General features: G+C 36.7%; 1 protein-coding gene across 3 annotated transcripts in view; it reads left to right on the forward strand.

Moving 5' to 3' along the window:
* The window catches only part of LOC127619620 (retinoic acid receptor beta-like), a 271,989-nt gene that overhangs the window by 229,668 nt on the left and 25,396 nt on the right, over window positions 1–16,925 (forward strand). For 2 of the 3 annotated variants that reach the window (XM_052092531.1, XM_052092532.1), the window contains exon 5: window positions 16,501–16,677. In XM_052092531.1, the coding sequence (XP_051948491.1) occupies window positions 16,501–16,677 (177 nt within the window). Of the gene's footprint in view, window positions 1–16,500; window positions 16,682–16,925 lie in introns of all 3 variants that reach the window. The other variant, XM_052092533.1, reaches the window with a different exon arrangement.

A 16,925-nucleotide genomic window follows, 5' to 3' on the forward strand; every position in this document is an offset into this window, starting at 1 on the left:
CTTTTATACCCATATGTCTGGGGGAGGGACATGCAAATTCTGTCTGCCAATTTCTCATTGGCCTTTTCTCAAGTTCAGAGGTAACCGAGGCCTTCAAGAAGGACCCCTAGTGTCGCTTCATTCGACACAATGTCTCGTCTACCAGAGAATGGGTGTTACAATAGTAACCTAGAAATGTTTTCTTGTTTTAGCATAAATCTCTCCAAATTTGGTTACATTTCTTTAAAATAAAAGACTTGAAATGTTTAGATAAAAATACTTGCATATCTTGAAAATCTTTTTTTTTGCAGTGTAGAGGTATAACAATTAGCAAAAAAGTAGTGGTGCAATGATCTGGAAATTTTAGGCCGATACGAATCACCGATTTTTAAAGAGGCCCTATTGTGCTTTTTGGGATTTTACCTTTCCTTTAGTTTGTAATATAGCTGTTTGTGCGTGTAAAAGGTCAGCAAAGTTACAAAGCACAAAGTCCATGCAAAAGGGATGTAGCGTATTTAGGGGTTTCTATGAAAGTTTGCTAACTGGTTAGTTTGGCGGTGTTGTGTTATGCTATTAGCTTAGCTGTACTGTGTTTACAATATGGGTCGGCAGGTTGCGCATGAGCGGTAGATTGCCCCGGAAGAGTCTCTTTAGGAGTACCCATGAACTTCCGTCGCCATAGCAACCAACACCAATGATTTGTGTTCTGGGTCAACACAAATGAAAACAGTTTCATCGATGCATATGAATGTCAACGCATTCCACAATACACAAATAAACAGTAATCAGTTAAAGTGCCCAGATTTTCACACCAATACAGTATATGTAGCAAATTTGGTATGATAAATGTACCCTGTACGGGTTAAAGTGTTGTGTACGTTACCATTGTTTGTAAGGGAAACCGTATGTGTGAGCGAGGAAGCTTTGTTAGGTTCACAATAATCAACAGTGTATTTGTAAGAAAGCTACTAAATTAAAACTTACCACTGTGAAACGTCCTGCTCAAGTCGTGCTTGCGAAGGTGGTTTGGGTCAATCAGCTTGTTCTTCCAAACTTTCATTATCGGACTCAAACTGGTATGGCAAAACCAATGCCATTGTTACCATAGATACAATCGTGTTTACAGCTGCTCAGGAAGCCTGAATCTCGGTTACGGTAAGTGTTGTGTAAGTTACCATTGTTTGTAAGAGAAACAGCATGTGTGAGCAAGGAATTAAATTAAATGGTCTTATTTATACAATACTATGTAAGGAAATTTATAATGGAATCAGTCGCATTTACATTTAATTTCTGTCGCATTTACATTACATTTCTGACACACACTCTACATGGTTGACCAATCACAACGACTAAGCCAGCTGACCAATCAGAGTGTTAGGCATACCTCATCTTGTTTCACCGTTGCCCCTTTGTTTACCATTTTTGTCACTTTTGTAATTCCGTAGTTTTCACTTTTGTCCCTTTTGTAGCTCCACAGTCTCCCTGTTAGCGTTCGTGTTCTCATTCATTGTTTTCACCTGCCCTCGTTAATTTGCCATTGGTTTCTGTTTATCCCCTTGTTATCCTGTTTGAGTTCTGTTTGTTCATTGGCCCCTTTGTCCTATGTCCATGTATTTAAACCCTGTCTGTTTGTTCAGTCGTTGTCTATCATTGAATGTTGTTAGCCTGGTATGTGTTCCCTGCCCGATTTCTCAGTCTTGTGTTTATTTCCCCATTGAGGGTTTTTCTTTGTGTTTATTCATTTATCTGTTCCAATAAAGTAAGCTTGCATTTAGACCCGCTCACCTCGTCTGCCTTCGCTGCCTCCGTTCGTAACACAGAGCAGACTGGTCTTTTCGGAAAGGGGGCTTTTTAGAGACAGGACCTAAATCAGAGTGTTTGAGCCAGAGGATGAAAATAAATTTAGCAGAAATGTTCTGTATGAAAACGTGTTTTTGCTGTGTAGAGGTATAACAATTAGCAAAAATGTAGAGGTGCAATGTTTAGGAAATTTAAGGCCGATATGGATCACCGATTTTAAAGAGGCCCTATTATGCTTTTTGGGATTTTACCTTTCCTTTAGTGTGTAATATAGCTGTTTGTGACTGTAACTTTTACAAAGCACAAAGTCCATGCAAAAGGGATGTAGTGTATTTAAGGGAAACCGTATGTGTGAGCTACGTCTTATTTATACATTACTATATAAGGAAATTTATAATGGAATCAGTCGCATTTGACAACTGTTATAATTTAGATAAATTACAAATAATGAGATTATTTGTCTGAATAAATTCTCCACCATTAAATTCGTAACAACGTCTCGTTGCATCAGCTCACAATTTCTACTGTAGGGAATTAGCTTTAATAAGAGAATTATGATTAATTCTCTTATTGGGGTAATATTATTCTCATGGCTTATTGACAATAATATTACACATATAGGTATACTGTATATTTGAAGCTAAATATTTTAGAAACAGGGATGAGAGTATTTATCAAAATATACCACAGTCAACATATCATTAAAAGGGAAACTTGAATAATGAATCATAACTCGTTATAATTAATTATGAACATTTGGATCGGTTAATAGAATCAACTTAAGGTAGCTGAATTAACATTACAATCAATTTATCAGTTCATCCTGCGAACACTCAGTATTGATCGTCTATCAATTCTCAGAAAGTATATATTTTTTGGCCACACAAAAATAGCTCTTTCTTAGCATGGAGCTGAGATAGAATCGTTACATTTACATTGATTTACAAGCAGACCAGAATCAACTCGCAAGTTTATTTAACCAAAATACGAACACACAACTAATCTAAACAAAAACATACTCACAAAACACTCATACATGGGAAAAGGAAAAGTGAAAATAAAATGAAACTGGAACAGAACAGAATAGGGGAAATGCAGTTATGAAAGGAGTCATTTTGACCATCTGAAATAACCATCCGTTTCTTAATTTAAAAGCACCTTTGTTACAAAGGGGTTTTCATGTCTTATACTAAACCTACGTTCAGTTAGCTACTGGTACTAGCAATTGCCTTGGCTGTTGAGAGAGCACCCGGATGCAGTCGCAGGAGAAAGGCTTGATGGTTTCTTGGGTCGATGGTTTTGATGGTTTTTGATGGTATAGTACCAGTGCAATTTCCAAGCGGGAAATTTTCCTTTATTTGGAAGCTGACTCATTTGCATGATTGTGGTTAGTTTTTAATGTGTGCCCCTTTATGCTCTGATTAATATAGCAAGCATTCAATGCATGCTGTCAGAATTATATATATATACCACTTTGCAGTGTGTCACACAAGGATTCATTTGATAGGAAACACGACAGAACTAATTGTACATTATCCGGTAGTTCTGTCATAAGGCATGCATAAAAACAGTATACAGTAAATAAATAAAAGACACTATACAAGACAGTAATGATCCTATACACAATGTCCTGGGGATATACATGTTCATTTGTAGTTTGTTTACAAAGAATTAAGAAAAGTCTGTGTTCTGGGCTTTATTTAAATTTTCTATGGGGGAAAGGATTTGTGACAAAATAACTGTGTAACAAAATGATCAATCTCAAGAGTCTTATATAATTATGTAATTACAAGCTGTAATGATACGGCTGCTATCAGTATTCCACGACTAACTTGCTCACTAACTCTCTAATACACCCGGTAATGTCCAACCGAGAGTAAGCCTGTTCTCCGCTCATAGCTCAGGTGACAAAAGTTCGGCTACACCATTCCAGCAAAAGATGACTAACTTACATGGACTTACATGTCTTTTACTTGAAGCTTTGTTAGGTTCACAATAATCAACAGTGTACTTGTAAGAAAGCTACAAAATTAAAACTTACCACTGTGAAACGTCCTGCTCAAGTCGTGCTTGCGAAGGTAGTTCTGGTCAATCAGCTTGTTCATCCAAACTTTCATTATCAGAGTCAAACTGGTATGGCAAAAATGATGCCATTGTTACCATAGATACAATAGTGTTTACAGCTGCTCAGGAAGCCTGAAACTCGGTTACAGTAAGGGGCATTACATTTCTGACACACACTCTACATGGTTGACCAATCACAATGACTAGGCCAGCTGACCAATCAGAGAAGACTGGGCTTTTCGGAAAGGTGGGCTTTATAGAGACAGGACCTAAATCATAGTGTTTGAGCCAGAGGATGAAAATAGGTGTAGCAGAAATGTTCAGTATGAGAAAGATTATGTGTTTTTTGAACATTAAAGCATGTAAACCAATTCTAGTAGACCCCCAAAATAAAATCATGAACCTGTAAATTAGCATAATATGAGCTCTTCACACTAAGATCGGCCAACACCGATTTTTAAAACAAATACATTTATTTGTATTAAAAACGCTAATGAATAGATCTATTGTCAATATCAAAGGTCATTGTGGCAAACTGGCAACCAGTACAAACTATGAGGGCATCACAAACAGCAGAGATATGTTTAAAAATAAGAAAGACATCTCCATTACAAGCTCTAAAACTGCTCCAGTGATAAATCATTCATTTCTATGGTTTGTTTACTGTCATTTACATTTTGCCCTAACATAAATCACTAATTATTAAGCAAATGCATGAAGATGCAATGCTGTTAAGGTTAAAATGTAATTGCTGTGATTAGTGGTATTGTGACCAACGTTAATCAGATTTAAAATGGGATCCTCAATGAAATTGGGAATAGCGCTGGGATGAGTGACTGATGAGATATGCTTGTTTGATTGACATAGATTTCATGTTGAAGGGGGAGAAGCTGAAAGTGTTCATGTTCACTTAAATTCGATCAGATGTTTATTTGTTGTTTAATTAGTTTTTATGTCCATTAACTGAAGTGCGCTTGCTGCCATCTAGTGGAATAAAAAATACTTTTCAAAGTGAGGTAGAGTGAAAAAAAACTGAATTACATGTTTACAAGTTTTGGACAACAACAAATGTATTATTATAATTGTTTTTTCATAACTTTTTTTATCAATAATATTTATGAATAATTTGACAATTTTTTATAATTATGTGTGTGTGTGTGTGTGTGTGTGTGTGTGTGTGTGTGTGTGTGTGTGTGTGTGTGTGTGTGTGTGTGTGTGTGGGAGGGAGGGGTTTCTCTGAAAAATGTGATTTTTTTTTTTTGTTGCAATTAGTCCATAGTATGTGTGAATGGTGAGCTTTTAAATTTGAATGTGAAAAATTTGCAGCAGCCTAAAAATACACCAACAACAAATAACAACAACAACTTCCATTTATATAGCGCTTTTCTCAAACTCAAAGCGCTTTACATAGTATAGGGGGAATCTATAGGGGAGACACTGCTCACCAGAGTATAAGGGGTTGTTTACAGTATATTAAATGGTCCTTATTGAAGCTGGATGTGTTGCAGTAATAAGAAATTAACCATGAAATAAAAAATAAATAAAACATGAAATCCTGTGTAATGTGTAATATATTATGATTTTTATATAAAATACTCAAATGCCGTTGTTCAAGCTCAGTTTTCTGAGAATCACCCACAAAAGAAATCTTTCATTTTAAAAGTTCATTTGATTTTAAATCTATAAAGGTTTGGTATCTTGTCAAGGGATCTTAAATAGGACTCAAATGGCACCACTTCCTCACATAAACCTATTTAATAATTAAGATATTCACATTCAGTTTGATTCACTGTATCTCTGAAGCAGTACTTCAGGCTGATGTCATGGTTTGATTGCCCAGCATTTACCATTGGTTAAAGTAAAAATAATTCCTGTAAAGATCAGTGAATATAACAATCAGAGAATTGAGTTTTAACAACACATTTAAAGTGTATGATGTCGGTGATCAGAGAAGTGTTTGCAACATCATGACCTGAAGCTCTCTAAAACTCAACTCCTGTCAGTAGGGGTGTGAATGTTGGAAAATAGGTCAGTGTGTTATAGAGTGCTAGGATGGTGACTGGAGAGTGATGTGTGCATGCTGTACAGTAAGTCGAAGAGAGAAAGACACGCATGCACACACACACACAAACGCACAGAGGTAAAAGAACAGACACTGCTCAAAGAATTAAAACTTTGTTTGACTAGGCAGTATTGATCACCCTTTTCTATAAGGGTTGTCTGTACAGTTCATAGGTTATTAGCAGGTGTAGGTATCATTTCCATCAATAATATTTATAAGTTGTTTTCACAAAGTCAAGCATAACTGCTACTTTTGCTCATACTTATAAAAAAAATATTTTAATAGACCTCTAACACTACAACTCCAACGTATTACTCATCCCATGCCATTTATGATACAGCCAACACCGGATAGCAACCACCAAGAACACCTTAGCAACACGTTAACCATTTAGAACACCTCAGAAACACTATAGCCCTGGCAACTACCCTCAACACCCTAGCATCATTGTGACAAAATTTACAAACACACATATTTTCTTTAGAAAATGTAAAAGCTCTTGTATAAACACAAAACATTTAAAATTTCTTGTTTCCTTTAAAATGGCATTACATTTTTTTTTATGATGTTGTGTGAATGGGTTTAGAAGAGGCCATTGGTAATGTTTGAGTGTTTAAACATGGCTTTAATCGGATGGTATGGTGATGATATCGGCGGTGTGTCTTTCTTTTACTTTTTATTTTATTTATGTATAGTTATTTTTCCCTGGTTTATGATCGCCAAACTCTGCTTGATATAACTCAGTTGCTAAGATTTCCACTCTTAATCTGAGTTGACATCGCTTCTGCTGGCCCACCCCCTCACCAAAATCCCTGATTACCAACGCTGGAGGGCAGGAGACGTGGCAAGTGAGCAGGTGTCGCGGTTAGGTGGAAGTATGGCCGGGCTTCAGATCTTGCTCGCTGGTCCGGTTCGGCACTTCCAACACCAGATCTCTACTACCGACGGTGTGTTGTGTGGTGCTCACTGGAGATACCTCATTGGTGGATTTTCTCACTTTACCCTGACTCATCTGCCAGGACCCCTCGACCCCTCGACACGCCGAGGTGGAGTGAACAACCTTAACCATTACCGCTCAGGATTGCACTTACCAACGCATGGTCTTTGATAGATAAAACTTTTATATTACATTACTTTTTTCATTCACAAAGCTTGGATCTTCTCTTTGTCTCAGAGACTTGGATTAAAATGGGAGACTTTAAGTCTGTTTTCTGAACTAGTCCCTCCGGACTGCTCATTCTTTAATTCCCCTCGGACCACTGGTCACTGTGGAGGTTTGGCTTCTGTTATAAAAACACATTTCACTGCCACTTCATACCTACAGCTATACATCATAGCTTTGAGGTTTTGTTGCTCAATATGAAACTTTGTAATTCTGTGTTGTTCATATTGATCTACTGACCTCCACAACCAAACAAGGATTTTATCAATGAATTCACTGCTTTTCTGTGGGGATTGTGACAAGCTTTGATAGCATTATACATAGGGTTATTTAACATTCACTTATGCTGTGCTTCTAATCTACTTTCTAAGGAGTTTTCAACCCTTATTGACACTTTGGATTTTTTTCAGTGGGTAAATGGCCCCACTCATTCAAATTGTCATACCCTTGACTTGGTATTAATGCATGGAATATCTGTTGACAACATTCTTTTTCTCAAACGTTCATCGTTATAGTCATTGTTCATCATTATATCCTTTGTCCTTTTACCGCGTTTCAGGTTTTCCGCTTTTCTACTGTTTCATTTGCGTGTATTTTTCCTGTTGCTGCTGGCACCTAGCTAGAGTCTGTGTTTGTAGCCTGCTAGTTTTTTAGCATCGCTTATATATCTGATTTCAGCCTTCAATCCTTAATATCTGCCATTTTAAGCACGCATCGGGTTTCCCCTCGGATTATTCTCTTAATATCTGCCATTTTAAGCACGCATCGGGTTTCCCCTCGTATTATTCAACTGTGCACATATTCCACCTGTGTCCGCGTGCATTTTTTCAGCGCGCACCTGTTTTTTCTCCTCTGCGGGACACAGATTATTGCATCTCAAAGCACCACTTATCAAGAACAACCAACAACAACAAACAATTGCGTGAGGGATTCACATCAATCTCTCACCCTCACCGCTCAGGAACAACCATCAACAACAAACAATTTGGGGTAAGTCATGGCATCCGCTCATGTTATTTCTTCCAGCATTGCATGTCACATGTTTACAATAGCCTCCTCCGTCAGTAGTGAGGGATCCACATGTGATAAATGTAAGGAATTAGTCAGGCTGACGGAGAAGGTTAATGAGTTAGAGACTCGCATCCGAATGCAAGTGGAGGTCATTAAGAAAGTGAAGCCGGTAGATACTGTTTCGGATGTGAGTAGTACAGAGAGCAACATACACACTTTGGTTCTGGCTGTAGAGCCCCTGCAGCAGGGCATTTGGGTGACATCTCGGCGGCACACTCGCTCAGCAAAGAGACACCACTCTCCCGTTCCTGTTAGGGTTTCCAATCGATTCTACCCACTCAGTGACACACCCACTGATAATCATGTTGAAAGAGCCCTTGTTATTGGCAATTCTATTGTAAGGAACGTGGAAATAGAGACTCCAGACACTATTGTTAATTGCATTTCAGGGGCCAGAGCGTCTGACATCAAATCAAATTTACAAGTGCTGGCTAATGCTAAACGTAGATTTTCTAAAAATTGTATTCATGTCGGCACTAATGATGTCTGGCTTCACCAGTCAGAGATCACTAAAGATAATGTTAAAGAGGTGTGTGAATTTGCAAAAACGATGTCAGACACTGTAATATGCTCTGGTCCCCTCCCTGCTCATCGTAGTGATGAGGTTTATAGTAGATTAATGTCACTGAATGGCTGGATGTCTGAAAAATAAAATAGGATTTATAGACAATTGGAAGAGTTTTTGGGGTAGGCCTGACCTACTAAAGACAGACGGACTCCATCCCTCCAGGGAAGGTGCCACTCTCCTCTCTAATAATTTGGCTCATAATATTAATAATGATAGTATTAGACTAATTGGGGCCCAGGTCAGGAAGCAGACAAACAGGTTAATCCGAACATCTGCTAGCTGCCTTGAGATGTCAAACAGGTCACATAAACTACAACACATAGAGACAGTATCTCCTAGATATCTCATAGAGACTGTGTGTGTTCCCCAAACTACCAAACACAATACCCTCACTAAATCATTTAGAAAAAATTTGATTAAGGTCAAACTTGAACAAAAAAAAACTACTTAAAAACACACATCATATAAAAATCGGGCTACTAAACATTAGATCTCTTTCTACCAAAGCACTAATTGTTAATGAAATGATTACAGATCATAGATTGAATGTGCCCTGTTTGACTTAAACCGGATGAATATATTAGTTTAAATTAATCTACTCCCCCAGGTTATTGTTATAAACATCATCTGAAGGGTTGAGGAGGAGGTGTTGTTAAAATTTACAGTGAAGTTTTTGGGGTTACTCAGAGGACAGATCAACTCTCTTGGAGTCAGATAAAATGTAGCAACTCATCACCATAAATTGGAATTATGCAATCATCTGTCATAGCACCTCAGAAAACAGTGTCTAATAATTTTCCTCACGTGCAACTTCAATCGTTCTCTGTCATAGGTCAAGAAGAGCTAACAAAACTTATTGAAACATCAAAATCCACAACATGTTTGTTAGATCCTATACCAACTAAGCTCTTAATAGAGCTATCTCCTGTAATTTCAGAACCTCTTCTTAATATTATTAACTCCTCGCTATGCTTAGGACATGTCCCAAGAAACTTTAAAATGGCAGTTATCAACCGCTTATTAAGAAGCCACAACTTGATCCTGGAGAACTGGCTAATTTTAGACCGATTTCAAATCTCCCATTTATGTCAAAAATACTAGAAAAGGTAGTATCCTACCAAATATGTTAATTTCTACAGAGAAATAGTATATACGAAGAATTTCAGTCAGGATTTAGGCCTCATCACAGTACAGAGACTGCACTTATCAGAATTACAAATGACTTGCTCTTATCATCTGATCGCGGCTGCATTTCTCTTCTAGTGCTTTTAGATCTTAGTGCTGCATTCGACATGATAGATCACGACATTCTCTTGAATAGGCTAGAGAATTATGTTGGCATTTGTGGAGTTGCATTAGCATGGTTTAAGTCATATTTAACAGACCGCTATCACTTTGTCTATGTAAATGTGGAATTGTCAAACCAAACAAAAGTAAAATATGGAGTGCCACAGGGATCAGTTTTAGGGCCTCTGCTTTTCTCCTTGTATATGCTTCCCCTGGGAGATATTATCAGGAATCATGGAATAAGTTTCCACTGCTATGCCAACGATACACAACTTTATATTTCTTCAAAACCTGATGAGATTACACAATTCTCCAAAGTATATCAATGAAATAAAAGATTGGATGGCCAGAAATTTCCTTCTACTCATTTCTGACAAAACAGATGTACTAATTTTTGAACCAAAAAACTCAAAAAATAAGCCACTACAATATAATTTGATTCTTGGTGGATGTACTGTCACATCATCTTCAACAGCGAAGAACTTGGGTGTTGTATTTGATACCAATCTGTTGAAAATCAATCTGTTTGAAAATCAAATTACCAATTCCACCTAAGACATTGTGGCAGGGCGGAGGGCGGGGCCGGGTCGTGATCCTACTCACCCGGTCCCGCCCTCCGCCCTGCCACAGACATATTGCTAAATTAAGGCACATGCTCTCTGTTGCTGATGCCAAAAAACTAATTAATGCATTCATGACGTCAAGACTAGATTATTGTAATGCATTACTGGGAGGATGTCCAGCATCTAGCTCCGCAGTACTTAAGTGATCTTCTACCACTCTATATTCCATCACATTCATTATGATCGCAATATTCTGGCCTGTTAATAGTTCCTAGAATATCAAAATCCACAAAAGGAGGAGATCCTTTTCATATTTGGCTCCTAAACTATGGAATAGGTAAAATGTAACCATGTAATTTTGCGGTGTTACTTTCAGCTCACGTGTATACTCACATGCTCTTCAGGACATGTACCTTGGTCCATTACATTCAAGTGCAACACTATATCACTTGAGCTACTGTGCAATAAGATTGCTCTCAAAGTAGCTTGTAAATGTAGTTGGCTATGTAATGCAGATGTCAAGCATTATTTGAAAAGTGTTTAGATGTCATAAGATAGCATTGTGTGTGCATACTCTAGTGTTCATTTCACCAGGAATCTGCTGCAATATGTACAACAAACCAAAATGTAGGTGTAGTAATGTGATTCTATGAGACCAGGTTGGATATTATATGTATATTACCAAGTGACAGATTAATTATTTCTGTAATATGGTAGAGTGTGATTTGACACAGTCTAGAATATCAAAAGCAAAAGATATGGGAGGTGTTTTCTCATCCCTTTTGAAAGATAAAGGGCTGTTCAAACTATAATTTTTTTAGGTGCGATTGTTCGTTCTGGACAAGCTTTTCAACGGGAACAATTGATTATCATGCCACTTTCGTCGGTGCAGCTTCTTTATCAAGTGCGTTGGTGGCGCTAATCAGCAGGCAAATACTGGCATTAAGGCACGGTCACATATCTTTGCATAACGAAATTTCACAGGCAAAGATGACGTGGGCAGATGCTGAGAGTGTGTGAAATCAGCAGAAAAATATCTGCCAAACAGCCTCTTTTTAATGCTGTACTTCATACTCTGGCAGAGTTCAGTAAAAAAGAAATTCAAAGCTCAAATGATATGCTTGTCCATTGTGTATTCAGTGTAGCACTGCCCATTCAGAGGTCACTGCCAAACCAAGCAGCTTCCTATTGGTCAACGTGGCGAAAGCTCGCCTCAAAGTTCACTAAATTGAAAACCTACGCTAAATCCAAGAGAGGAAATTCTTCACCACCAGTAGCCAATCGCACGAAATTAACAATGATGCAGATTACCATTGAGATGACTGTATTTCATCCGAGGAATTTCGCAGTGCAAAGGTGTGTGTGACTGCGTCTTCAGACATACAGCTTAAAATTATTTACTTAATAAATTTACTTAATGTACAGTTCATGAAACTTTTGTACTGCACACATAAACATCTGTCTGTTGGTTTAAAGTGTGCTTATGGTGTTTTTTCTAAATGTACATTATTTGGTATATCACTGTGCCTGTTATATTTTCATGGCATTAAAAATAGAAGCAAAGTACAGCAATTGGTTTGCACTAAGCTCGTAATAAAATATTCCATAAAAAGCCTCTTAAAATGCAATATTTTACTGTTGACAAACCAATAGCGGAACCATACTTCTATTTGTATTTCAAGGATAATATAAGGATATATTTAACCCTCCTATTGTGGTCGAGTCATTCAAGTACCACATAGTTTTTTTACAGGAACCAAACTTTAGCACTTTGTAAAAACAATCAAAATACAAATAATAAAAAATAAATAAATACGATTTGTTTATAAAATTTTTGATCTTTTGCGTTCACAGTTCAAATTTGACCTGGGCATCAATTGTGGCTTTACAAGTGATATTATATAGATTTTTTTTATATCTATGAATTAGATTTTTACCTTTTGCCTCTTTCCCATACTCTCACACACGCACTTTTTTGTCTCTCACCTGGATTGCATCTTGTTTAAAATCATGTACATGTAACCAGTCCTACTCAATAAAGGTCTTCGGCATGGAAGGCGAGCACGTTAACGAGGAGGCTAAAGGTACAGCCCCTAGTGTCAGTCGCTAGTGTGCCTCTTGAGGCCAGGGGAGTGAGGTTTACACACTGCGCAGCTACCTACCAGTTGGCTACAATTACACACACACACACACACACACACACACACACACACACACACAGTCACACACAGACACTCACACATTCCTGTACAAAACAGACAGATGTAAAAATCAAAACAAATAAACTAAATCAAAGATACCACTGTCTAAAAGGGGCATGGCAGGAGCAAAAGTTCATGCACACATAAGTCTAAAGAGGGCTTAAATCAGGAAATTGTCCACATTGTATTCTGCAGTCATCTGATGCAAACCAGCTTGCAGCATACTCACGCATCAACATTTGGCAGTTCATGCAAGTAAATAGAATATATTTAGCCTAAAAACATAGTAAAGAACTATTAATATTGTATACTTGAGTTGTACACTTGTTTTGATGATGTTTAGTTGAAAAATAATACGTTGGTTTGATCTTTTTTGTACACCAAATTGTATTAAGCAGTACGAGTAATTGGACATTCATTCAAATAACTCACATTAGATGTTAATATAAATTGTATGTTATGTTATATTTAGATAAAAGATGTCTTCACATGTATCACACTGGTTTTGCTGTAGTTAATGTATATTTAGGAATATCTTCTTTTTATTGTTTCTAAGAAAATGGCATTTTACTTAATAACTTTTATATTTGTCTGTTAACATACAAAAAAAAAAAAATCCTTTTAAATAAATTGAATTTTGAAAGATAAAGGCCTGTTCAAATCTAAATAATTGTTTGGTGTGATTGTTCGCCCTGGATCCGTGAATGCAAAAGGTGTATTCAGATTCTGAACGCAATAGTAAGGTTAAATAAAGAAAAGACCATAAGCCAGTCTTTTCTTTTACGTTGATTTGAATATTATGCATCATATTTTAAACTATACATGTTATTCTTAATGTACATTATTACATGTGTATTTTTTTTTAACTGTAGCTTGTATTATATTATACAGGGATTAATCCAGACATTATAAAATTAGAATATGGTTCGGGAGTCCATTTGGAATATATGTGTAGCAAAATAATTGAGCAAATAAATATGAAACAACCCAGAGTATATACTCCTCAAAATGCATCAACACCATGGAAATAACATAATGAAAATAAAAGTTATGGCAAATTAGTTAAATAAATGCTTTAACAGCATTCAATATATTATTCTCTAGCATTGACAGCTATAAATGTTTGTAGAATATTCTACAGTGCTTAGTTTCATTTTTACAGACTTTGTGTGAATAGACGTTTCGTTGGAAGTTCGTCTTGCAAAATCGTCATGGATTTGGTGTGAACAAGCTATATTAAGATATGCACTCTTTACCATTTTTTTAGTTGTATTTTATTATTTCCATTTAGCATTGTTGATTTCAGATGTCTGCAACTCTATTAAAACAGACTTGACACATTTGAGGACACATCTTGAGGACACATTTGATTGGTTTTGCTGGAGATATAAAATGAAGCAACATGATTATTTGAATAGCACAATGATTGGAATGTGCTTTATATTTGTCCATTACATTTCCTAAAGAATGTGTCATTTGATTAACATCCACCCTAATCGGTTTCATTTTTCAGTTTCCTAAAGTTATCGTTTTCCAAATTATGCAGTAATGGAAAACGTTTTCTAAAGTCTCTGTTTTCGGTGGAGAAAAATAGCATTTTATTGTGTAATGGGAGAATAGATACTTAAAGACATTAATGTGTTAAAACGTTAAAATGATATGTATTAGTGTGTATTAGTAACGAGTATAAGAGCATTGAGAAGAAGGGGAGATGTTATAGTTGGTAAGTTCAAACCTTTTGTTACAATGAATCGATTCAAAACTCTGATTCAGAAATGTGTGTACATATCACTCAAAATAATTAAACATTTAATGGTTGGACTGAAATGATCATTCCTCTGATTGGAATAAAATTACCCGTTTGAGCCATTCCATAGCAAATACATAAATATCAAGATACATATTGAATATAGTCAAGAGGCTGAAAAAAAGACCCAATATTATTTTTGTTTTGTTATATGCACCACTTCTCTTGACATTACTGCAATCATGGCTCTGTACCCTGATATTTGCTTACTGACTCATTTGGCGTTTGGTGATGGATGGCGTTGCATTAATTCTAACATCAGCAGCTTATTGTCTAATGTCACAAGTTGTCTAATTTGTTAGGATAAATGCTCCTAAATTAAATTAGAGTTCCCCAACCACTTCCTTGTTTGGCTCTATTAAATTACGGCAGTGCGGTAATTGACTGAGATTGGAAGGGAAATCAAACAGCTCCTCCTCTTCTCGACTTCTCTGTGGGGAGGAAGAAGGAAAGTAGGTTTAATATTAAAGCCCTGCCACTCTCTTGTGTGTCTGCGGTTAGCTTGCCCATCATTGCTGAGGTCTCTGTGAAATATTCTGCTGCTCACTTCCAGTGATTTAATATTGGCTTTGATGTGCTTCTCTCTTAACCAGAGATCATATTTACTGATGTGAGCCAGAGACAATAGATGGTCAGGCCAGCATCCACAAAGAGAATCACAGCCTGTAGGCATCAGTTTTTACTCTAGAGAGAAGCGTGCCGGAGAGGAGCCATGCTTTTTGGTGGGTGACAGAATCGCATCCTCCGCCCGCGTCAATGAGTCTGAGTTTGTCTCTTTGGTAGTTGATGGGGGGGATTTTTAAAACATCAGAACATTTTTCAAATCCTCTTTTGTGTTCCTAAATAAAGACATAGGAGTGTTTCAGTGCATTTCAAAATATTGGGTATAATGGACAGTCACTTTAGGCTTTTTATTATATTGTAGGGTGAATCTCACAAAAACATGTCCAGGTCATATTTCACCCCAAATCCAAAAGAAGAAAAATTATTAATTTTTGTATTAGTGACATTGTCAGGACCATTAAAAGTAATCTTTCACCCAAATTATAATTCTCTTTTACTCACCCTTATGCCATCTCAAACCTGTATGACTTACTTTCTTCTGCGGAACTCAAACTAAAATATTCTGAAGGAGATATTAGGTGTTTTTATCCATACAATGCAAGTCAATGGGGTCCAACACTTAAATGCTCTTTTTAGAGTTTTGTTAACCTTTTTTTTATAAATCTTAGATAAATAAGCGAGACAAATAAATGAATGAAATAAGTGGTAGAACTGCATATAGATAGAAAGAAAGAAAGTGTTTTAGTGCTCATATGGAATGTTTAATGTAAACTCCTGAAAAATATTAGCATTAACATGAGCTGCTTGTGAGGCATAAGTCTATCTATAAGTCAAGGGTATCACTAGACAACTACTGTATTACTGGGGCACTTTTTTCTCTTAAGCGATCTATCCAATCAAATATACCTTTGCCCTTTTGTGCCCCTCTTCTCTTTGGTGCTGTTTTTGACCTTCCATTTCCAATGTGATGAATGAACTGCAAGTAATACCGACTACGGTTTTTAACATCTCTTTCTTGACTCATTATTTGGTTGGACCTCCAAAAGAAAAGACATTTTGACACAAAATTTCACAAACTATTTGCTATTAATAGTAGGCAGTATATATTGAACACCATGCTACAAGCATTATGCAGCTATTTTATTTTGAATATAGCCATTGTGCTGCCAATTATCTCATTAATGCCCTCATATTCATACATATGTCTTGTTTGGACAAAAAGAAAAATGCAAGCACAAGGTCTTAAATATCATATACTGTGATTGTAAAGCAATTATGTTTATGTTTCCTTAAGTGGCTTTTGTTTTGAAATGCTGCATGTGTATACAAAATATTTCAATTTTACACTGTTTGTGTGTGTGTGTATGTGCAGAACTCCAGTGCGGATCACCGCATTCGTTTGGATCTGGGTCTGTGGGATAAGTTCAGTGAACTGGCCACTAAGTGCATTATTAAAATCGTGGAGTTTGCCAAACGAGTTCCTGGTTTCACCGGACTCACCATGGCTGATCAGATCACACTGCTCAAAGCTGCCTGCCTCGACATATTGGTGAGTGTTTGTGTGTCTGGTGGCGGGGGGGTTCTGAGGATTTATTTTGGTTATAAACTGGTAATTACAAGGGTATTGTGAATGTGGTTTATGAGGACATTTCTAGTGTCCCCATAATTTAAATTACTTAAAGAACATAGTAAACTATGCGTACAGAGTAAAATTAAGATGACACAAAATCTGACTACACTGCTTGGCTATTATGAATAAAACTACGCCTCATTTTTAAATATAGACTTTGGAGAAAG

This window comes from Xyrauchen texanus, chromosome 26 (assembly GCF_025860055.1).
Source record: "Xyrauchen texanus isolate HMW12.3.18 chromosome 26, RBS_HiC_50CHRs, whole genome shotgun sequence".
NCBI lineage: Eukaryota > Metazoa > Chordata > Actinopteri > Cypriniformes > Catostomidae > Xyrauchen > Xyrauchen texanus.